Source organism: Canis lupus, chromosome 15 (genome assembly GCF_048164855.1).
Source record: "Canis lupus baileyi chromosome 15, mCanLup2.hap1, whole genome shotgun sequence".
NCBI lineage: Eukaryota > Metazoa > Chordata > Mammalia > Carnivora > Canidae > Canis > Canis lupus.
Window position 1 is genome coordinate 14,979,356 of NC_132852.1, and position 23,838 is coordinate 15,003,193.

Consider the following 23,838-nt stretch of genomic DNA (forward strand, 5'->3'; position numbering starts at 1 on the left):
TGAAGGTTTTTCATTCATTATTTAATCCTCACAGCAACCCTATAAGATAGGAACACACTGAACAGAGAGCTCAATATGGTTGTCCGCACCACACGGTTGTCGAGAGATGGAGCCAGGACTCAAGCCCACAGTGGGCTGACTCCAAAACCCTGATCACAACCACTAAGAAAGACCTCAATGGCCCACACCAATGGGGCAGCATTTTGCTTAACCTTCTGGTGGGAATGGTCCTTATTCTCTGTTAAGAATCTCACCCTTCTTGACGGATAATGCTCCATGCCTGGGGGTTGGGCATGCCTGGAATGCAGAATACCGGAACCACCATGAAAAGGGTCCCTAAGAAAAGCATTTGTACATTTTGCAGATGGGGAAACAGATCAGAAAGGATTCTAGGACTTACTCAAGGCCTCACAGAGACATACCTAGACCTGATGTCATGAATCTCCAAGGTGAGAACATTTCTATGAGCCTTGGCTTTTCAAAGTCCGAATCTCCTCCATTGACTATACTGGGGAACAGTTTTCAGAAGATATTCCAAAGCCTGGAATCTTCCTTCGTTATGGTCATACTTGCCAAGAGGGCTTGCCCTTTAATGATGCTGTGATGTTCTTCTGTGCACCCTAAAGGGCATTTCTTTTATAGTTTCGAATGCACATTGGTTTCAAGTTAAGCGAAATTGCTAGTCAAGTGTTTTCTCTTTTTTAGAACAAAACAGGCCCTTCGCTAGCAAATACCATTAACCACCCTCCTCCACAGTGGAGACTGGGTTAGGTGTTTCTCACAAGTGATACTATCATTATTCATCCTCGCTAATGTGTGAATGGACAGCAGAGGACAAAAAGTCACTCCAGGGTCCCACAAGCCTGTGGGTCGTGGGTGAAAGTTCTCGCTAGGTAATGACATTTTCGTACACATCCCTAAACTTTTTTGAGGCCCATGTTCATTACACTGATAAACTAATGAACATAATGGAACCTTCCATAAAATCATTCCCTCAGATAAGTCTCAGCCTTTAGCTGCTTTATGCACTTGCATCTGTAGCTTCCCAGGTGTGCAGATTCACCCAGCATATCCTGTGTTCAAGGGTGCACGTTTCTGGGTAGGGCTTGCACGGGACGAAAACTTCACCAAAGGGTTGACTGATGCATTAAAACTCAATGCAATGCTTGTAGGTCACTGCACTGTAGACACGTCTTTTAATGCAGCAGCCACTCGGCTGGTTTCTTTCAGGTTCTTCACCATGTTCACAGATCCCTGTGCGATCAAGAAGCCAGTATCACAGATTTACCCGACGGCTTTCTTTCAAGGAGCTGTCAACCCCAGGTGAGAGGAACACTGGATTTGGGATGCTGGCGATTCAGGGATTTATGCACATACTTTTGGAAAAGACTTCTAGGTTGGAGTTTCATCGATTTATTAGGAACGCGAGTCTTCAAGGGCTGAGAGCTCTCGCCTGCTTGGAGTTTAGCAGACAGATTCTTGGTCGCCAGCTGTTTTCCACATGGATCTGGTCTCCATCACAGGTCAGCTCATTTGTAATGGGGCGGTTGGGTGAGGAGCGATGGGTGGAAATGCCTGCAGACCTGTTGTTGGCCATTTATAATTTATAGCTTTAGGGGTCCAGGAACTGAGCCAAAAGGACATGTGGCTGTGGGCCAGTACTTAAGAGCTGCAAGGAACCCCCAGCCCTAGGGTTTCAGAGATACCCAGGTCCCCCATCATCTTAGGTCCCCCATCATCTTAGGACACTGTCCAGGTCTCTTTTCAGTGTAAAAGTCCATAACCTCACATACATTTTCCTTGCTGAAGTGAGTTGGAAAGAGAAGACTTAGGGAGAGAGAAATGGGGGGCAATTCAAAGGGATGGTTGAAGTTATCAACTGTTAAGAAAAGTGATCCAACACTTAGAAATCAGGCCCAACAAACAGCTGCCTGTCATTTCTGTGTCCTACAAGAGCAGTGTCTAATACACTTGCTTATGGGTCACCAGACTTTATGACCAGCTCGAGCCCGGGCTGTGTAAACCTAGCTGTGAACCTGTAGGAAACGAGTCAGATGAAGGCTATTTTTGCCTGATGGAGAAAGCAGTCCCAAAGATCATGGTCTGGTTGTCCTCTAAGTCTTGAAGCATTTCTGCATCGCACGATAATCGTATGCCATCATCCTGCATCATTTTTTTCCTTCGCAGGTGTGTTTCTCATATTCTCCACTTAGCCAGCCTGGTCATCCCCCGATTCCCTCAGCAATAAAGTAATTTGAACTTTGGCATAATTCTCATGTACCTATGTATTGAGTACATGACAGAAGCTTAATTTTGAAAATTATACTTTGATAGGGCACTGGAATTAGACAGATCTGGGTTCAAAGATGTGAATCTCGCTATACTGGAGACCTGGAGGTCTCAGAAGAACAGCAGAAATATCTGGAAGCCTCAGTTTGTCATGTGAAAAACCTCCACTGAGGGCTACGCTGCGTATTAAGTGAGCTGATGTTTGTAATGTGCTTGACACACAGCAAAAGGGGGCAAAGGGAAGGAGATGCCTTCCATCTCGCTCTTCCTTCCAGATGCTCCTGGATGGCTTTTGCCTTTGTACTGAGCCCCTTCCCTCAGAGTCCCCAGGGAAAATGGACAAAGGCCAGGGCATTTGAGCCAGCTGCTCCGTGGCCTGTGGAAAGAACCATCTCGTCATCCGTCCACTCCTTTATAGGCACCAGGAGTCACTGAGGTTCTGGGATCCTAAAGGAATTCCTTGGGAGCTGTTTTCTGTAGCCTGGACCTTAACAATGGACAGCAGCTGTGTCCTCTGCTCTCATGACCCAGTTGTTATTTGACCAACCCTTCTGAGAGGCTGCATCAGGCAGTCTGCTGGAGTAGCCTCCTGGCCCCTCCAGGCAGGCAGGGCTGCATGTGGCTGTCACCGCTCACGTGGCTGCTGCCCCTGCACCCTATGACCTCAGATGAGCTACTCATGCCCCTTTTCCCGCCTGCCGAAGCATGACGATCCTACACGCAGAACTTCCAGAAGGATGGATTAAGTGATGTGATCACAAACTGCTTTCCATTGTGGTGTGTGGGGGGGTGCTTCCTCGCTGTCCCCTGTGTGGTGGCATAGTGCATAATGCCCCCGTGACCGGGGCTGTGTGCTGCTGAACACATCAAACAGCAAGCACACCACAAAGGCCACCATTCAACCTCAGGCCCTCCTGAGCCCCAGTCCCAGCACAGCCCCACAGGGGTGACTTGCAAAGGACCCATCCGCTACATCCTCTCCATCTGATTCAGTTTCAAGGCACCTTCGAGGTATGGGTGTAGACCAGAAGAGCTGTGAAGTTGACTCTGAAGTGTTCAGGCACCTCTCACTCAGAACTGGGCTCCGGCTCCGCCACCTACTAGTTGTGTGCGACCTGAGGCAGGGTACTTAACTCTGGGAGAGTCGGTGGCCTCTTTGAAAGAGGGGGAGAGTGACATCTGTGTAATTCGGTAGGTGTAAGAGCAAAGTAGGTCAGTGCAATAGCACCTTTGACACAATGCTAGCAGATGGGTGTTGAAGACATGAATTCTCTTCCCCTTCTTTCCTCTGTGCTAGAGGCTAAGTGCTAAGGTAGCATCAGCTGTGAATAAGAGTTGGGTCAATAAAGCTTTATGAGCCCTGGATGGCAAAGCCCGGATCAAATATGGAAGTTGGATTAGCCCTTCCCACAGAACGGTGCAGCTTCTTGGCTGAGCTGGGTCCTTTGCTGAAATGCTGTCCCTCGGTCAACCTGAACTGCCTTCTGTAAAAGCATGTCTATCCTGTACCCCCTTCTGTCTCTCAGACTAATAGCAGAGTGGACAAAGACACTCTATATGTAGCACTGATATGGAGAAATGTGTGTGTGAGTGTGTACACACATGCACCTGCATGCTCGTGTTTGCACATTTGTGTGAACTCTAAGCACTCTTCAAATTATAAACAGAAACTTGAGATAGATCTGAGCAGAAACCAAGAGGTAAGGTATGGAGTCTAACACTTGCTCCTTCTTTTGGAGGCGTCTGATAGAAAGATAAATAATTAATACATCTTTGCCTAAACACATGGACCAGGAGAATTCACAATTCCTTGGAGTCACATTCTTACATGAACAAGCTATTACATGCAAAGTGGCCTTGATTGTTCCAGACTGGGCAACTGTTGGCCCACAAATGTCCATCTTTTTTCTACTTTGTAAGAAGGTAATGAGACATGTTCTAAAAATGCATAGGTTAGGGCTGTCTGCCTGGCTCAGTAGGTTCAGTATCTGATTCTTGGTTTCGGCTTGTGTCATGATCTCAGGGTTGTGAGATCAAGCCCTGTGTCGGGCTCTGCACTGTGTGTGTGGAGCCTGCTTAAGATTCTCTCCCTCCTTCTCCCTTAGCCTTTCCCCCTCTAAATTACTTAATTACTTATTTAATTAAAAATGCATAGGTTGGGCAGCCCCGGTGGCTCAGCGGTTTAGGGCCATCTTCAGTCCAGGGTGTGATCCTGGAGACCCGGGATCGAGTCCTACATCAGGCTCCCTGCATGAGCCTGCTCCTCCCTCTGCCTGTGTCTCTGCCTCTCTCTCTCTCTCTCATGAATAAATAAATAAAATCTTTTTAAAAATATATTTAAAAAATTAAAAATTAAAAAATGCATAGGTAGGTTCATTAAAGGAAGTGCCTTCTTTTTCTTTGCAAGAGAGCCTATTGCCTTCCACAGGCAATAAGTATCATCTGGCCTATTACATTTCTTCTCTTTTTTCTTTTTTCTTTCTCTTTTTTCTCTTTTTTCTCTCTCTCCAATTTTAAGCCCTGACTAGTTTTAGAGATGGTGGATCTCCATCTTTCCAACCACTATTCACGGGGGCTGTTTCTGGTGGCCCTGTTAACTTTGACAGTATGAAGACCCCACAAGACAGTTGTACTGACCTGACTCCATCCTGCCCAGGCTCTTGCTGCCCAACTCCAGAAGCATTGTTCACATGGTAGATATGTGAATGCTACCCCCCTGGAGCTCAGGGCCATTTATGGAGACTGCAATGCAAATGGTGTCAATTGAGCAACGTGGTAGCACCTGATCACTTCGGATAGAGGCCTAGCTCAGGGCCACTTTCCTGGGACGCCAATTCTTTGTAGCCTTTTCTGTCTAGGGGAGCCCAATGCCTTTGCTAAACACACACACATATACACACACACACAAAGATACACACATAAACACACGACCACCCCCACTACCATCTTCCCCTTTTCTAAGTGCTGAGCTCTAAGGTAAAGATATTATTCCCTCATGTCCTTTAGCTTTGTCATGTTGCTCGAAAATGGAAAAACAAAAACTTCTCGAGAAACAGAGAAATAGGAATAGAAACTTCTCTGGGAAACAAAGCCCAGCACTTCTTCCTCCGGCGATCTGATGTGCCTTAGGACAAGGACGTCATTTTGGACGGGCCAGCCTGCAGGCCCAGGTTAACCTGAGCCTCTCATGACAGTGACTCTCTACCTGTTGAATCACTGGGTTGTATACAGTAATTCCTTTACCAAGAAGAGGGTAGATAGGCAGTTTTTTCCAATTGACTTCACCACAGATTCCCCTCACTTTTTGCCAAATAATAACATTTTCTGAAATACAAGCATTCACTAAATCTTAATTACAGATGTAATTAAGCATTCAGATGTCAAGGCAAAATGAATGCAAAAAGGATTACACTCCCCAATAGAGTGTTGGGTTATCTGGAAGTATTTGTATGACAACTATATTCTAAATATTCATATTTCACATGGCAACAGGCTGTCGGGATGGCTAGCATTTTGGATATGTTGCAAACAGCATTGTATAGACACAGAGCTATTCCTCAGTTCTAGCTCTGCTCATCTGCTGTGTGCATAGTGCTCCTCTGCTTTGCACGAACTAGTTTGCAACACGATATTGCAGTTCATCATGTGTGTGGTTTGCCAGCACTTGTGGGCAAGGAAAAGCAAGCAGAGTAGGTAAGAGGCAGGATCATATAACACACATGATTTACAAACCATATGTTGAAGAATATTTATTCAATAGTTAATAATATTTATTTAAAGTTCATTCCAGACCCTATCCCTTCCCTCTTCCCTCCAGAAAAAAAAAAAAACTAAACTTTTAAGTTTGTTACATCCCCATTTTTTAGTATTCCAAACCTATTTCCTCTCCAATCCGTCAGAACTTGAACCTTCCTATTCCTCAAACCCTCATCTTGGTAGGTCTCATGGAAGAGGAATTATGCTAAGAACTGAAGAAGGGAGGGATATTGTTTTCTCCTTGTACAGTCCTGTGGGGGTGATTGCTGTTCCCTGTGATGTTTGGGGTGGTGATGGCAGGAATGGGATTCATAATTGGTGAACCCTATATCTGGGGCAATCTTAGCTACAAGCCAATTCATGTGGTTACTGCTGGCGAGTTGGACACAGCGCCTACAATACGCCAGCCCTTGGAGTCTGCCCAGATTGAAAGCAGGCTCTTTCTCCTGGGAGGAATACTGGTCCCTCCCTGGTCTGCACACTGATTACTATGGGACGTCTGCCTTGATCCCATCCAGGAGACCCATGAGGCAGCCAAGGTGACTACAAATCCAGCATCATCTTGGAAATGTGAGAGCCCCAACGTCTTTAGCCTCTTGGTGCTGATTACTCAGGTCGACCTCACCTGGTCTCCCATCTTGACTTCACATCTGGTGACTTCTGAGATTGACTTGAGGCTTTTGCCTGACCTTGCCTGTTGATCAGTTTCTCTGACAGACTCTCATGTACTATTTAAGACAACATTAATGATTTCTGCATTCTTAAAATTCTGTGTCATTGTTCTACGTGGGAGGAAGAAAAGGTTCTATGTTCTAACACGCTAATGTGTCTCATCCTTTACCAAGAAGAGGGTAGATAGGCAGTTTTTTCCAATTGACTTCACCATAGATCCCCCTCACTTTTTGCCAAATAATAACATTTTCTGAAATACAAGCATTCACAAAATCTTAATTACAGAGATGTTGACATTCATATTGCTTCTCTATTGTCCATCAACATAAAGAAGAAAGTCTCAAAACCATGGGGACGTTCTTGCTCTCAATTCAACATTTACAAAGAGTGCCCCTACCTGAAATGACTAAGTCACAATTATTCTCTGGTAGCAGTTAACAGTCATCATGCAAAAGATTCATCACATCTCTGAGATATTATTCCACCTGCACCATGCCTTCTTAATTCACTTTAGCATTTGCTATTGGTCCTGGAAACAATGGAGAACAATGGCATGGCTAAAACTTTGGGACACTTACTTGAGGGAGTCAAGAGCATCGCTGACTGCATTGGCAAAATTGATATCCGTTGGGACGTTTTTATATTCTAGGCAGTAAGTAGGTCTGACACCAAGAATCTCAACCTCACAGCCTAAAAAGAAAAAATATCGGAAATGGTTACTTTCTTCAATAATTAAGGTAAGTTTTTGAACTTATTTCAGGAAGCAAACACCATTAGTCAAAATAAAATCTTTGTTCATTTTCATGAACTAGAACTTCTTGCTGCCAGGTGGCACATTTTAACCATAGTTTTGTTTAACTGAAGCAGAAGTTCACAATGTTGTTCTTGTGTGACACTGGCATCCCATGACAAGGACTAGCAAAAATTGGTTAATGTTTGTCTTTCCCAATTTGAAGCAAAATTAATTCATACACAGAAAGGTCTCAATCAAATGTTTTTCTCATTGATTTTTCATAACTGCTAAGTCTTTTAGTGTGTCTTTATCTACTCTAAATTCAGGTATTACATAGTATCTGATTTATCCTGGAACAACAAAATGAATATTTCAGTAATCTAACTGAACTTAGAAATACTGCACTAAATTAGCAATCCTAAAAATCACTGAATTAAAGCAAGGATTCTGAGACATGACCTTGCCTCTCCCAAAATGAAGTAAAAGAATTTTTAAAAAGATTTTATTTATTTATTGTAGAGATAGCATGTGAGCAGGGGGGAAAGTAGAGGATGAGGGGCAAGCAAAATGTGCTGAGCACAGACCCTGACGTGAGGCTCAATCCCATGAGCTTGAGGTCATGACCTGAGCTGAAATCAAGTCAGAAGCCTAATTGACTGAGCCACCCAGGTGCCCCAAAATGAAGTAAAAGAATTAAATGCATTCAGATGTTAGGAGCTGCTATGGCCTCAGCTTCTCTGCCTCAGACCTAGACAAGTAGAAATAGTTGCTCTGAGGACAAGACACCCAAACCTACTATCAAAATATAGGGCAGCAGAGGGATGAGCAAGTGTTAATTTAAGTTAGCTAATATTATTGGGCACCTACTATGAACTAATCCCTGTGTTTGGACATAGTGAGAACAAAAATATATAAGAGTCTCTACTCTGGAGCATCCCAGAGTCTAGTCTAATGGGAGGAGACATTTGGGAAGAAAGTGTAATATGTGAAGTCTAAAGTGAGGTGAAAACCTACTGGTATTGGAAGTCAAATGAGGGACATTTACTTCAGGGATTATTTCTTCCTGGAAACCTTTCTTGAATCCCTAGGTTGGGCTTAGCCTTATAGACTGCATTTGGCCAATGTGTCAGGGGATAGAGGTAGGAAGCAAGGGATGTTCCAAGCAAAGAGAGTAGGAGAAGCAAAAGTTCAGAGATGAGAAACAAGGTTAGTGTGGGGAACTAAACACAAAATAAAGTTCTGGACAAGGGACGTCAAGAGATAAGATAGGATTCTTGTAAGCCTAGGGAAAATGATTTCTCAAGGTAGAGGTACATAAAGTAGACAAGTTGGGAGTGACGGGGAAAGGACTGTCCCAGTCGGGAAACACATGAACTCCACTCCTGGGTATATCTGCTTGTCCATTACAGTTCATTTATAAGAAGGTGGGGCAGCCTCCAAGAATTCCTTGCTCCAGCATACCATAGCAAATCTGAGTGTTCCATGGGAGAGTCCATTTCTCTGCCTGGTATCTTGGGAGAACCAGGGCTATCTAAGACAATTAATATAGGCATAGAAGGCAGGTAGCTCCCCTTCCAAGGCTTGCTTGCTGAGTAAGATGATTAGGCTAGATGACCCAAGAGTAAATCCTGTCCATGAGTTCTTGAAAAAGACTCATTCTGGTAAGAAATGCCAGTGGGATCTTGACTGGTCATAGCACTTTAGATATCTGTGTTTCATCTGTTGGAGGTTATTTGTGAATGTTTATTATTCTTGCAAAGCTGTTTATTCAACAATGCATGAAGGCCATTCTCTGTATCTACTCTCTGCTCAGTGTCAGCATTCAGAAGCAAATAAGACACCACCTATCATTCAAAACTTTAATGGCTTATACAGCATGGTGGGGTATCTGCTTCTGGCATATCTGATATGTAGGTATTATGTTTGCAAGTAATGGAATTTTGATCATGGTTTTGGCAGATCAAAGAAACTGCACACTTTTTCATACTTGCACCTTAATATCAAATGATAAGTATTTTTGTATAATAAACAAGAATTACGTTTGTTAATATTATCAATTATATATTCTTCTAATCTTTTTATTGGATTAAAATGAATCTGGATTTAACACTGGCATAGCAATATAGTTCAGAGTTGAGAAATTTACCCTTTCCTCAAGTTGAAGGAGGATACAAGTAACTTTTTTATTGATAGTTACATGTAGAATTCTATAGTAAAGATAGAACATGTGGCAAAGTAGATCCATTTTTTAATTTTTATTTTTTATTCTTAAAAATTACAATGAATTTTAACTCATTCCAGAACCATAGCAGCATGTACTGAAGGGTAGGGGTAGGACAAAAGAACTGAGAGAAATTTTCCCCAAGTACACAAACCCTTTACTGAGCACAAGGCAACAGCTCATCAAAGGCTAGGGACAGAATATCAGGGTAGAGAGGGAACTTCCAAGCTGCAGAAAGTTAAGAGCAATGCTGGAGAGAAAAAGAACTCAGTGATTCAAAAAGTAGGCAGCTTACATTTTCTATGTAAAGAACAGAGAATTCCCCATTGGACAAATTCCAAGGCCTTCACTGTTGATAAAGGAATCATCCTTATCTTCCTTCATGACATTTGAAATTAGTGGCAAAATAAATTTAACTAAAGCTTCAAAAAACCCCAGACCCAGCTTAACTACAGATTATATTGACTTAGCCTCCACCATAAAGGACTGATATAGGAAGAGGCGTGAACTTTTCTCAGAGAAAATATCATATGCTACATTCTCTACTGTTCTTTGTCACATAATATTCAGCATATAATAAGAAATCATGAGATGAAAAAAAATCATGAGATGTACTAAAAAGCAATAAAATATGCCTCATAATTAAGAGAATATTCAAAAGAATCAGATCCACAGATGACACAAATGTTGATCAGAAAGGGTAAACATAAAAGAAATGTCTTTAAGAGATTATTAACCATTTAAAGCAAAATTTAAAACAATATATTATGGGATTTACAATATATGTGTAAGTAAAATAGATGACAATAAGAATATAAAGAATGTACAAGTGGACAAATGGCATTATAAAATTTACAAACTCTAACTTTGTTGTGAAGTAATGTAATATTATTTCAGGGCAGAATATGAAAAAGTTAAGGATGCATGTTGGTAGAGCTAGAGTAATCCATAGTCATAGGAAAAAACTCAATAAAATCTGAAATCAATAGAAAAAATATAGTAAAATTATAGAAGTATTCAATTAATGGAAAAGAAAACAGGAAATGAGCAACAGAAGAGTAAAAACAGCTAAGACAAATTTAAAAATAATACAAAGATGGTAGGCTTAAATCCAACCATACCAATAATTACGTCAAATGTAAATGAACTAAACACTTTATTTAAAAGGCAGAGATAGTCAGACTGCATAAAAAATTAAGACCCAAATATATGCTATCTAAAAGAGAAAAAATTTAAAATATAATTACACTGGTTAAAAAGAGATGGAAGAAAGTTATACCATGCAACAATAAATATAAGCAGTCAGTATGGTTATACATCAAAATAGATTTTATAAAATATTGAATGGTAGTGAAGATAAGCAACTAGAACTTCTATAATTTTCTGATGAGAGAGCAAAATCATATAGCCACTTTATAAAATTGTTTGCCAGTTTCCTATAAAGTCAAATATACATTACCCAGGAACCAGCAATTTCACCCCCTAGGTATTTACACAAGAGGAATGAAAACATATGTCCACAAAAAAAACTTGTACAAAAATGTTCATAGTAGCCTTTGTTATAATAACTTCAAACTGGAAATAACCCAAATATGCATAAATAGGAGAATGGAAAAACAATTTTTGATATATTTACTCTGTGAAGTACTACTCAACAGTAGAAACCAGTAAACTACTAATACATGCCACACAGGGAGTGTGGCATCTTACAATGAAAAAAAAAGGCAGATGCAGAAGAATATATTATGGTGTGATTCCATTTATATGAAGCCTGAGAATAGACAAAATGAATCTATAACAATACAAATCAGAAAATATTTGCTTCTGGGGATGGGAATGGTTGACTGAAAGGAATGACTATGGAAAAAATTTTTATCTTGGTTTGGGTGGTGGTTACAGAGGTGCATGCAATTTTGAAAATGCGCCAAACTATTCTCTTATGACCTATCCATTTTACTGTATGTAAATCATATCTCAAAAATTAAAATAATAACTTAATCGAATACCTTTAATATACATAACATTGTATTAAGATGTTGAATCATGATGGTATTATTCAAAGATTAATAATAATAACAATCGATTATCAACTGGCTACTATGTACCAGTGTTAATACACTTTATTGGTATAAACTTTATGAATCCTGTATGCCAATAGTGCCTCCATTTTACACACTAGGAATTGAATTATAAAATTAAAGAGATTTCCCCATTGTCACAGGGCAAGTGCAAGAAAGAGTTGACATTTGAATCTGGTTTTATCAGACTCCAAAACTTTAGGTATTAGTTTAAAATGGTATCTGGCAATTTCAGACATACGAGGACAGAAATGCCTTCCATACCATAAAAATCTACTCAAGCTTTCTGAGAAATATGTCAAAATAAAAGAATCCAAGAATGAAGATGAGGTTTTAAAATAAATAGCAGTAAACATTGAAATGTAGCTATGTGAAAGTATTTTATTGAAAAATGAAGTGCATATTTAAATTTTTTAATATAATAATCTGGATCTAAAGTTCCAAATTATTTCAACAAAAATTGGAGGAGAGTGCCATGTAAGGAAAGTAAAGCAATTTCATTGTTGTTATGGGAAAAGGATGTTGTTTCATTCTAGACACTGATTGCAATAGACAAAGATTGGAATATTAAGATTGGAATTTGTATATGCATAACTTCCAAATCACTAAAAGAATAAAAAAGAAGCATATAGATTAATCTAATACAAAATAGATGAAAAGTGAAGAAGATTTAAAAAGGAAATATCCAGGAAAGCACTAACATTGAAAACATAATACAAGAGAAAACCAACTATATTACTTTCAAAATAAATGTGAATGGATTAAACTCTGAAAGAATGTGAAGGTGAGACAAACAAAATCCAACTGTAAACTACTTTAAAAATCTACACTTGAAATAAAATGACACAGAAAAGTTTGATATAAATGAGTGGACAAAACCCACCCCCTAAACCAAAAAAACATCTGAAAGTTAGTCTCAAAAATCTAAAATAGCTACAAATCCATATTAACAATTAAGTTGTGTATGTTAAGAGGAGATAACTTAAAAGTTCTCCTCTTAAAGAATAATTTGTAAAAAAATTTAAAAATAATAAAATAAAAATAAATAAATAAATAAAAATAAAATAAAATCAAAAAGAAAGAATAATTTGTAACTATGTGTGGTGACGGACATTAACTAGACTTATTGTGATAATCATTTCACCATATATATGTATAAAATTATTCTGTTGGATACCTGAAATGAACACAATTTTAATATAATTTTATCTCAATAAAAAATAAAAATAAAAGAGAATGGATATGATTGTTTATATACCATTAATATACACAACACATGCACAGTAGTCTTAGGAAAATAAAGTGCAAAATTGCAATCTTGGAAGATTTCAATGACTGCTTAAAAAATAAAGAATAAATGATATATAAGATATAGCCATATACAGAAGATTTTAATGTTAGTATCAATAAGCTGGATTCAATAGATATTGAAAATTTTATCTTATTATTATAGAATACTCAATATTATCAACCCTAACAGAAAAACTTGATCGTATTCTGGTCCACAAAGAAAATCTCAGTAACTTCCAAAAAGCAGAAATTTTATAGACCACCATGCAATATTATCTGACCACAGGCAATAAAATTAGGAATTAATCATAACAGCTAACTAAAAATAAATACAACTCCTTATAAATGAAAAAGGAAACCCTTATGTAACTTGATGTAAAGAGGAAATGAAACTTTCACTGACGTGCTAGATACTAACTACCCTGAAAATTCTACTTTTCAGAACTTCACCGGATGCATTTTCATTTAGGTCGGAAGCAAATCAGAAATGCTGCCATCCCTACCGCAGTTTATTACTGCTATAAAATTTCTTATCAAGGCAGCTAACAAGAAATGGAAATTTAAAAATGAGTGCTGGAAACCAGAAGCCATGCCTGAAGAGTTCCTCTGCAGGAGCTTAAAAAACTTTTTGTCTGTAACTCGTGGCAAAATACTCACATTGCTTCATGACATAGCACAGGATTTACACGCTTATGGCAGAAACAAAAGATTCACCAAACTATGAACATTGCCCGCTAATTAATACTCTCTTACTCTATTCTATTATGGTTTTTTTTTAAAATACTGATTAACAAGCCATAAATTGGTTTCACTGTCCACTATGGATCACTATTGGTTTCCATTTGGAAAACACCAATATGAGCCATATGCCTGGGGGTGAATCCCTGAGTCCCTCCCATCCTTTGAGAATAATGTAGTTAGGTGATATTCACACAATTTTTATTGTATGCATGCTTCGCCTTGCAGACCACTTCTAGGAACAGATTCTAAGAAAGTTGTGTACATAAGCATCTTTATTACACTGCTATTTATAAAATAAAGAAGTAATTTAAATATTTGGCAATAGTTGCGTGGTTGAATTAGATGCAGGCATTAAAATCATCATGTCATCTGTATGCATTAGCATAATATTTCAGGTGAGAGGCTAGTAAGTAGTATGTAAAGGGTGATCTCATTTTTTTTTAATTTTTTTTTATTGGAGTTCAATTTGCCAACATATAGCATAACACCCAGTGCTCATCCCACCAAGTGCCCCCCTCAGTGCCCGTCACCCAGTCACCCCAACCCCCCCGCCCACTTCCCCTTCCACTACCCCTTGTTCATTTTCCAGAGTTAGGGGTCTCTCATGTTTTGGGGTGATCTCATTTTTATAAATATTTAAAGCCTATTTGTTTCCGGAGAAGAATGGAAATAAATGTAACATGAATCGAGGAAATGAATAGAAGAAAATGAATTTAAGAAAAGGCAAATTTTTTGGCTGGCTTGGTAGACATTTTTGGGCTGAGTTGAAGTCATTCTGAACCCCCTCCTCCCTTTCCATCCCTTACTGTAGAAGGAGGAAAGCTCTCTTACTTCCCCAGAGTCTCTTGTGGCTAAGAATGGTCATATGACCCAAGGAGCATGAGCTCTGCTGAGGAGCTAAGGGTGGGAAGCGTTGCTTCCTTATGAAAGATAAAGTGTTTTGCTGGCACTGCCTCTTTCTGTCTTTTCCAGTTTGGAATGCAGCTTATGAAGGTGTGATCCCTGGACCCCCAGCAGCCATCTTGAAACCATGAGGTAACATGTATGAAGATAAAAAAGTAAATATGCCAAACCGTAGCCAAAGGATACAACAGACCAGGGTTTTTAAAATGTGGTTGTTAAGCAGATGAACCTCATAAAGCACTTCTTGTAACGTGATGCAAAGATTCCCATGTGTGTATCCATTGTTCACTATTAGCTAGAGTTTCTATTACTTGCAGCAGACAATTCCTAACTGATTTAGAAGGATTGTGGTTGATTTTTAATTCTTACTATTATTTATTGAATTGAACCAAGTTTACTCAAATATCTTATTTTTTAGGAAACCAAAAATGTATTTTTTACTGATAACTTTCCATTTCTCGCATACAGATTAAGACACAGTTTTATTGTATTACTATCCAGTTTTTAAAAATTACAAATAAAGCTGACATAAACATTCTTGTATATGTCCTTTAATGCACTTAGGTATGCATTTCTGTTGGAATATATGTAGGGGTAGAATTACTAGATTTGGGGTATGCATATGTCCAACTTTATTATATAAATCCAAAGAGCTTTTAAAAGCTGTTTTTATTAGTTTGTTTCTATCAGCACTTTATGAGATTTCCAGTTTCTCCCTCCTTGTCATCACTTGGATTTGTCAGTTTTATTAATGAACCATTTTCCATTTTGGTGGGTGTATAGAATTATCTCACTGCAGTTTTATTTTGCATTTTTCTAATAAATAATAATGTCAAGTATTTTTAGCTATGTTTACTGACCACTGGGATACCTGGTTATGTAAAGTGTTGGCTCAAATCTTCTAGAGTTTTCTATTGAGTTGGCTATTTTTTGTAGGAGTTGTTCATATATTCCAGATATGAACTTCTTTTTGTTATACCTGCATTTACTCTCTAATTTTTTTGCCCTTAATGGTGTCTTTTCAAGAAGTTCCCAATTTTCAAAAAGTTCTCAAGAAGTTCTACTTTCTTAGTCATTTTTCTATATTGTAATGCTATTTTTTTCCTGTTTAAGAAAAATTTTTCTTACCTGAGATCATGAGGATATTATATTCACCTATGTTTTCTTCTAGAAACTTTGTGTTTTACATTCTGCATTTAGATCTACAGTCCACCTGGAATTACCCAGAACTAATTTTTATGGATAGTGTTAGATAGGAGTCTGGATACACACACACACACACACACACACACACACACACACACATTCATACACCTTCAATAGGCCTCATAATTTTTTGAAAAGATTATCCTTCATTATTGCTCTAAAGTGTCACCCTTGTCATAAATCAGATACGATAAGTCTGTTCAAGAATAAACTAGGGGCTGGGCGCCCAGGTGGCTCAGTGGTTTAGCGTCACCTTCAGCCCAGGGCATGATCCCAGGATCGAGTCCCACGTCAGGCTCCCTTCATGGAGCCTGCTTCTCCCTCTGCCTGTGTCTCTGCCAATCTCTCTCTGTCTCTCATTAATTAATTAATTTTTTTTTTAAAGAATAAACGAGGGGCACCAAGGTGGAGCAGTCACTTATGCATCCAACTCTTGGTTTCCCTCAGGTCACGATCTATCTCAGGGTCATGAGATTAAGGGCTGGATAGGGCTCCGTGCTCAGCATGGAGTCTGCTTCAGATTCTCTCTCCCTCTCCCCTCTCCCCCTGTCCCTCCCACTCATGCTCTCTCTCACATAAATAAATAAATGAATCTTTAAAAAAAAAATCTAAACTTTACTCTTAGTCTATGTGTCTGCTCTTGTATAAATACCATTTTGTGTTCACTGTTGTAGTTTCAAAAGTCTATATTCAATGGAGTAAATCTTACAGTTTTACTCTCTGACTCAAGATTGTTTTTGCTATTCTTGATTCTGCATTTCCATATCAATTTTAGAATTGACCTGTCAATTCACACACACACACACACACACACACACTGCTGGAATTTTGATTGGGATTACACTGAATCTAGAGATCAACTTTGGGAAAGTTGACAGAATATTAAGACTCCCAGCTCATTAACATAATATATTCCTCCACTTTTTAAGCTCTTTTTATATTTCTCTAAATAATTTTCTTTTTTTTCTCTAAATAATTTTCTAAGTAAAGTTCTCAAGCCATTTTTTTTAGATTTATTCCTTTATTTTTTTGGTTTTTGATCCTACTGTAAATGATATTGGTTTTTGAATTTCATTTTCTGTTTTTTTCTTCCTAGTATATACAAATACAATTGTTTTAAAATATTGACCTTAGGGATCCCTGGGTGGCGCAGCGGTTTGGCGCCTGCCTTTGGCCCAGGGCGCGATCCTGGAGACCCGGGATCGAATCCCACGTCGGGCTCCCAGTGCATGGAGCCTGCTTCTCCTTCTGCCTATGTCTCTGCCTCTCTCTCTCTCTGTGTGTGACTATCATAAATAAATAAAAATTAAAAAAAAAAATAAAATAAAATATTGACCTTAATCAAAAGACTTATTAACTCTAAAAGTGAGTTCTTTTGATTCTTGCAGAGTAATTTAGAATAATGGCAATTTTTTTTCTTCTTTTTGTTTTATTTTTACTCCTGCCCTCCCCATTCATATCCCCCACCTGGATAGGACCTCTAAATCTAATTTCAAATATAAGTTATGGTAGGAGGCATCCTTATCTCATTCCTGAACCCATTTACTATCAACTATTATGTTTACTGTAGAGTTTTTGGTAGTTTTTTTTCAGATTAAGGAGGTATTTTACTAGTTACTCAGAGTTCATTCTTATAAATTCCATTTTCATTTACTAAGAGTTTTTTATGAATGGTTGTTGATATTTATCAAATAGTGTTTATGTGTCTATGAAAATGATCAATTTTTTTTACTTTTATTCTGTCACTGTTGAGTTACATTGATAGATTTTAAAATATTAAACCTCTCTTTTATTCTTGTAATAAACCCAATTTGGTTGGCATCTGTTATACTATTTACGTATTGATTAATTTAATTTACAAATATTTTGTTCAGAGTTTTTACATCTATGTTCATGAAAAAGGTTGTCCTGTAATTTGACTTTCTCTTTATATCTTTGCCATATTTTAGTATCAAGCTTATGCTGACTTCATTATGTATGTGATTTATCATTATACATTCTCTGAGTTTGTGTAAGACTGATGTTACTTTTACATGCTAGAAAACTTCATTAGTGGAGGCCTCTAATAGTGTGGCATTCTGCTAGGAAAGATTTTTAAAGATTTAATTTAAAAATAGATATAGAAGTATTCCAATTTTTGGGATGCCTAGATGGCTCAGTGGTTGAGTGTCTGCCTTCGGCTCAAGGAGTGATCCCAGGATCTGGGGATCGAGTCCCACATTAGGCTCCCTGTGAGGAGCCTGCTTCTCCCTCTGCCTATGTCTCTGCCTCTCTCATAAATAAATAAAAAATCTTTTTCAAAAAAGTATTCCAATTTTCTGTTTCTTTTTGTTCATTTGGTAACTTTTCTCCAGAAATCTATTTCATTTACATTGTCAAATGCATTGGCATAACATTTTTAATAGTATTATTTTACTGGCTTTTTAATGTCTGTAGGTTCATGCCTCCTTTTCCACTTTATTATTGGTTATTTGTGTCTTCTCTTTTTCTTTTCTTGATAAGCTTTGTCAAGGTTTCATCCATTTTATTAGTTTTTTTTCTTTAAAAAAACAATTTTTATTTATTTATTTATTTTAAGAGAGTGCATGAGCTAGGGAGAGGAGCAGAGGCAGAGGGACAAGAGGACTCTGTGCTGAGCACTAAGTCCAATGTGGGGCTTGATCCCATGAACCTGAGATCATGACCTGAGCCGAAATCAAGAGTTGGATACTTAACTTACTGAACCACCCAGGTGCCCCTAGTATTTTTCTAAGAACAAGTACGGCTTTGTTAACACTTTCTTTGGTATGTTTGGTTTCTACTTCATTTCTGCTCTTATTATTAGTATTGCCTTTTTTCCATTTGGTGGAATTTTATTTGCTTTGAGATGGAGACTTAGATTATTGATTTTCAGCCATTTTTTTATCCAATATATGCATGTATGAGTATTGATTTCCTTTCAGGCATGAGTTTAGTTGCATCCCACTTATCCTGCTACATTATATGTAGTGTTTTCACTAACCTTCCATTCAAGCTATTTTCTAAATTTCCACAGTAACTTCTTCTCTGAACCATGAATTATTTAGAAGTCTCTGGTTATTTTCCAAATATATGAGGATTTAAAGTTTTCTTTCTATTATTGACTGTACTTTAATTACACTGTGGTTAGAGAACACATTCTGTATGATTTCACACTTTTTCAATTTGTTGAGAAACGCTTTATGACTAACATATGGTCATTTTTTACAAATGTTCCATGTGCACTTAAGAATAATTTATCAGTTGTTGGGTGCAATGTTCTATTAATGTCAATTAGGTAAATATGTTAATTATGTAGTATAAATTTTCTGTACCCTTCGAATTTTTTTGTTCTTTTATTTTATCAGTTACTGAAAAGAGGTCTGGAAATCAGAATTCTAATATCTATTGTGAATTTACCTATTACTCCTTTCGTTCTCTCAATTTTTGCTTTATTTATTTTGAGATTGTACAATCAGGAGCATTACAATCTAGAATGGTTACATTTTCTTGGTGTATTGAACCTTATATCAACAAAAAGTGTCCTTTTTTATTTTAAAATAGTCTGGATTTTTAGTATACATTGCCTGATATTAGTGTGGCTGCACCACCTCTCTCTTGGTTAGTTTTTTGGGTAACATTTCTTTTTAAAATGTTATTACTTAAAATTTTTCTGCATACTTACATTTAATGTATGTCTTTTATAAGTATCATATATTAGTTTTTGTTTTTGTCCTGATGATCCCCTGATGATATTTTTAATGTAAATGTCTATGAAAGTTTAACAGAGACAAAAAATGAGTGAATCATACTTGCACAGGTCAGTGAATTCCTATAAAGTGAATGCAGCTGTGTAACCAACACATAGATCAGGAGAGGGAACATTACTCTCACAGAGAGGCACCTTCCGGTCCCTGTTCTCCCAAATGTAAACACTATTCTAACAATGTGGATTAGTTTCACCTGCTTTTGAACTTTATGCAAATAGAATAACTCAGATTAACTAAAATAATAAAATATTAGAAAAAAGTAAACTTTTACCTCAGTAATGTATTTACTGATATCTGTTTCAATCAGCCATCTAACTAAATGTCATGTATTCATCAATTGATAGTTTTTCTCTCTTTTCTTGATTTCTTTTGGACTAAGTATGTATTATTATTGTTGTTCCATTTTTCAACCTTTATTAGCTTGCTATGTATATATTTTAAGTAATATCTTCTTGGCATAGGGCCCTAGATATGACCAAAAAAATTGAAATATTGAACTATTCAAGTCTAATATAAATTTGCATTTCTGTGCAAATACAAAGATGTTTGAATACTTTAGAAAGATACAAAGATACTGGAATACTTAAACTCTGAATTTTACATTTCTCCCACCTTCTTTGCTTCTGTTGTCATGTATTTAAATTCTCTATGGATTTTTAAATAATCCAAACATTATTATTATTATTATTATTATTATTATTATTAATTTATTTTTACCTACCTATTTACCCTTTCTGTTGTTCCTCATTCTTTTCTCCTTCTCTGTGCTTCCATCTGTGACCATTTTCTTTCTGCCTAAAGAATTTAGTATTTCCTTTACTCTAAACCTGTTGAATAAATTCTCTGTTTTCTGTCTCGAGAAAAAGTCATTTTTGGTCTTCATTTTTGAAGGTTATTTTCAATGGATATAGAATTTAGGGTTAATCTTTTTTTTTTTTTTTTTATCACTTTGAGGACCATTCCATTGCCTTTCTGGATTCCAATATTCCGTTGGAAAGTAAGCTGTCAGTCTTATTATATACCCTTTGAAAAGTTTTCCCTGGCAATTTTTAAGATTTTTCTCATTACCTGTGATTTTCAGTAGTTCTTTTTTTTAAAAGATTTTATTGATTTATTCATGAGAAACAGACAGAGAGGTAGAGACACAGGAAGAGGGAGAAGCAGGCTCCATGCAGGGAGCCCAATGTGGGACTCAATCCTGGGTCTCCAGGATCATGCCCTGGGCCAAAGTTGGTGCTAAACCACTGAGCCACCCAGGCTGCCCTGATTTTCGGTAGTTCTGACATTCACAATATACGTTCCTGTGTTTCACAGAATTTCTTGTATCTGATTTGATATCTCATGTCCGTTTTGGAAATTCCTCAAGCATCTCTCAAGTATTACTTGTGTCTCATTCTCTCTTTCTAATTCATCTGTAGCCTTTTCACCATACCCAATATGTCTCTTATATTCTTTTCACCTTTTCCATTCTTTTGCCCCTCTGTACTTAAGCTGGATAGCTGTCTTCAGTTCTAGAATTCACTTTTTTTAAAAAAATTCTAGTTAGTTAGTTCAAGTCTCCATTTTATCATTTAGTTATTTTATCATGACTCCTTAAAGTACATGTCTGATATGTGAATCATTAGTGGATTTGAGTTTACCATCTGCCTTTTTTCCTCTTGATTTTTCAGTCAAGACTTATCATCTGTTTATTTCTCCCAATTTTTCAGTCAGGCCTTGTTTTCTTGTATTCTGGTTAAATAATTGAATATCATGTATTATATATGAAAAATTATAGATATCACTTGCCCCTCCATAGTTGTTAATCTTCTTCTAGAGAGCAAATGGTTTGCTTTCAATGGTCACCTAGGCTATGGGCAGACTCTCTCAATTCACAGTGGGTTAAGATGGTTCAAAACTCACCTCTGTCTTTATGAAGGCTTCAGTCCTCAAAAAGTCTACTTCCTTTGCCCATGTCTAGCTCATTCTTATTGTTAGAATGTTGCCCTTTATTGTTCAACTAAAGGTCTGGGATATTTACTAGGTCTCTTCTCCTTGGTGGACTATGAACTCCAATTTTTGTCATTTCTCCCATTCTGTAAGTCTATCAAAAGCTCAGTTCAGTTTATTAGCCTCTCAACTGCTTTTGAGATCAGTATTTCACTGGAGAGGAGACATGATACCAATTGTCAGATATACCTCATTTTCTAGGTCTTGGTATGTCTCTGATCCATTATGTACATGCACATTCACACATAGTCCAGCAGCTTTTCTAGTTTTTGCTGGAGAGAAGAGTTATTTCAAATACAACTTAGCCTGTCATTCTACCAAGAGAAACATCAAATCTCAATAAATAAATTTTAAACATAAAGAGTTACATTTTCTTAGAAACACATCTTATAATGAAAAGAATAGGGATGCTTTTAAAAATCAATTCATATATCCATGGATGAATATGTCTGATCTTTAGAATAAGGCAAATAGAATCCATTCTATTCCTATTTATTAAATCTCAGTGCTAAGAGAGTTGTTCACGTAAATAGGTAGATGGAGATAGAAGTAGTTTGTTGTATCAATATCATTTAATTCTTTGAACTGCTTCTTTGAATGTCAAGATTCACATAGTGATCTATCATCATAAATTTTTAAATGATGTTTCAGCCAACAACTCAATTAAGTTTTTCCTAAATAACTTAAAAGTAAGCAGAGGAAAATACTTGCTTGTTTAATAAAGTTTTGTAATTTTATCACCAGATGTATTCACATACTCAACACCTACACCAATATTTTGACCTGTCCCTTTCTTTGGTATCTAAAGGCTTTCATCTATCAGAGCAATGCACTTTAGTAAGGTTCCAGATGGCTGAGGGGTATTCCTTTCTTAGGTAAAGTATGGAAAGGGCATGTTTTTAGTCAAGACAATATGTGCAATGCGCATGAACATTAAGGATCTTATAATTGATTTCCTCAAAAGAAATCTTGCTCTTGTAAATCCCGGGGAACCAAGTCTGAAGACCCCTGAAATATGAAACCAGGCAACAATAGCTCTAGTCTATAGGAACTGTAATGTTCAGAAAGCAGTTGGGCATGAAGTGGGGAGGGGTGGGTTGGGGGTGACGTATGACTGATGGATGTATAATTTATTCTCCTGTAGTTGTCCCACAACTGAAGCTCTGTGAGAAAAGAGAGAGAAAGAAACTTCATAGCAGAGCAAATGAGGGCATTTTCATTTGTTATCTACTCAGGTCACCAGAGATCCAGATGATGGAGTGAAAGGATCGTATCTCAGTCCATCAGAGATGCTCTGAATCCAAGCCCTGCAAACACAGTTAATTTTGATAGAAACTATATACCTCCCTGTGCCCCTGAGAAGGAATTAAACCAGTACCCAGGTGGACAGAAACTGGGACAAGTGTAATCCTTCTGCTCTGTCCACCAGAATGGTTTCCCCTTAGTGAGATCTCAAAAGGCAGACACATCTACCATACCTCTAATCCTATAACCCACAATGAATAAATGACTGGCAAAGGAAATAGCTAGCAAGAGATGATAGCCACAATGCAGTGGAACATGAAATTAATGAAACTGGTGGTATTAGAACAAGGTTAATTATTCCCAGGTGAATTAGTCTTTAGTGAATTGTTTTGTTTTCTTTAGTCTTTATCTGATGGAAATCAGCAGACTAGTGGTGGTGATGGGAGGTGTTGTGTGGATCCCATGAGATCTATAATCAGGGGTCTGAGGGCCCTTTCCAGATCTATCACAGGCCCAATTTGTGAAAGAGGGTGTGTTGCTCAACCTCTGAGTCTGCTGTCTTCAGGCCATTTCCATGACTTCAGGAGGAGCATGGGACCTAGTCGGCTAAGGTCACTGCAGGTCACCTCAACATGACTGAAGAAAACAGGATTCCTGGATCTCTGTATAGGGATTTGTGGGGAAACAAAGGCAATCGCCTGAATCTCACAGTTTAAAAGATCAGCTGGGAACTCTGGAGTAAGATTTTAGTTTCACAAACACCATGAGGGCATGTTTTGGCTTTACTCCATCTTGTTTCCTCCCCATTCCCAGGGAACTTTGAAGGGAACTGCCTTAATTACGGTTCACTTTTAAGACCTCATCTTATCTCATCTTGACTAGAATCCACCTTCCTGCTGGATATTCCAACCTCACACTGGATGAGTATCCTCTTCTACAACCTAATAA

At 37.7% G+C, this 23,838-nt stretch overlaps 1 protein-coding gene across 1 annotated transcript in view; it reads right to left on the reverse strand.

Moving 5' to 3' along the window:
* Window positions 1-23,838, reverse strand: part of ENPP6 (ectonucleotide pyrophosphatase/phosphodiesterase 6) — a 112,525-nt gene that overhangs the window by 25,867 nt on the left and 62,820 nt on the right. Inside the window, exon 3 of the mRNA XM_072775929.1 lies at window positions 7,296-7,407. Coding sequence (XP_072632030.1) covers window positions 7,296-7,407 — 112 coding nt within the window. The remainder of the gene's footprint in view (window positions 1-7,295; window positions 7,408-23,838) is intronic.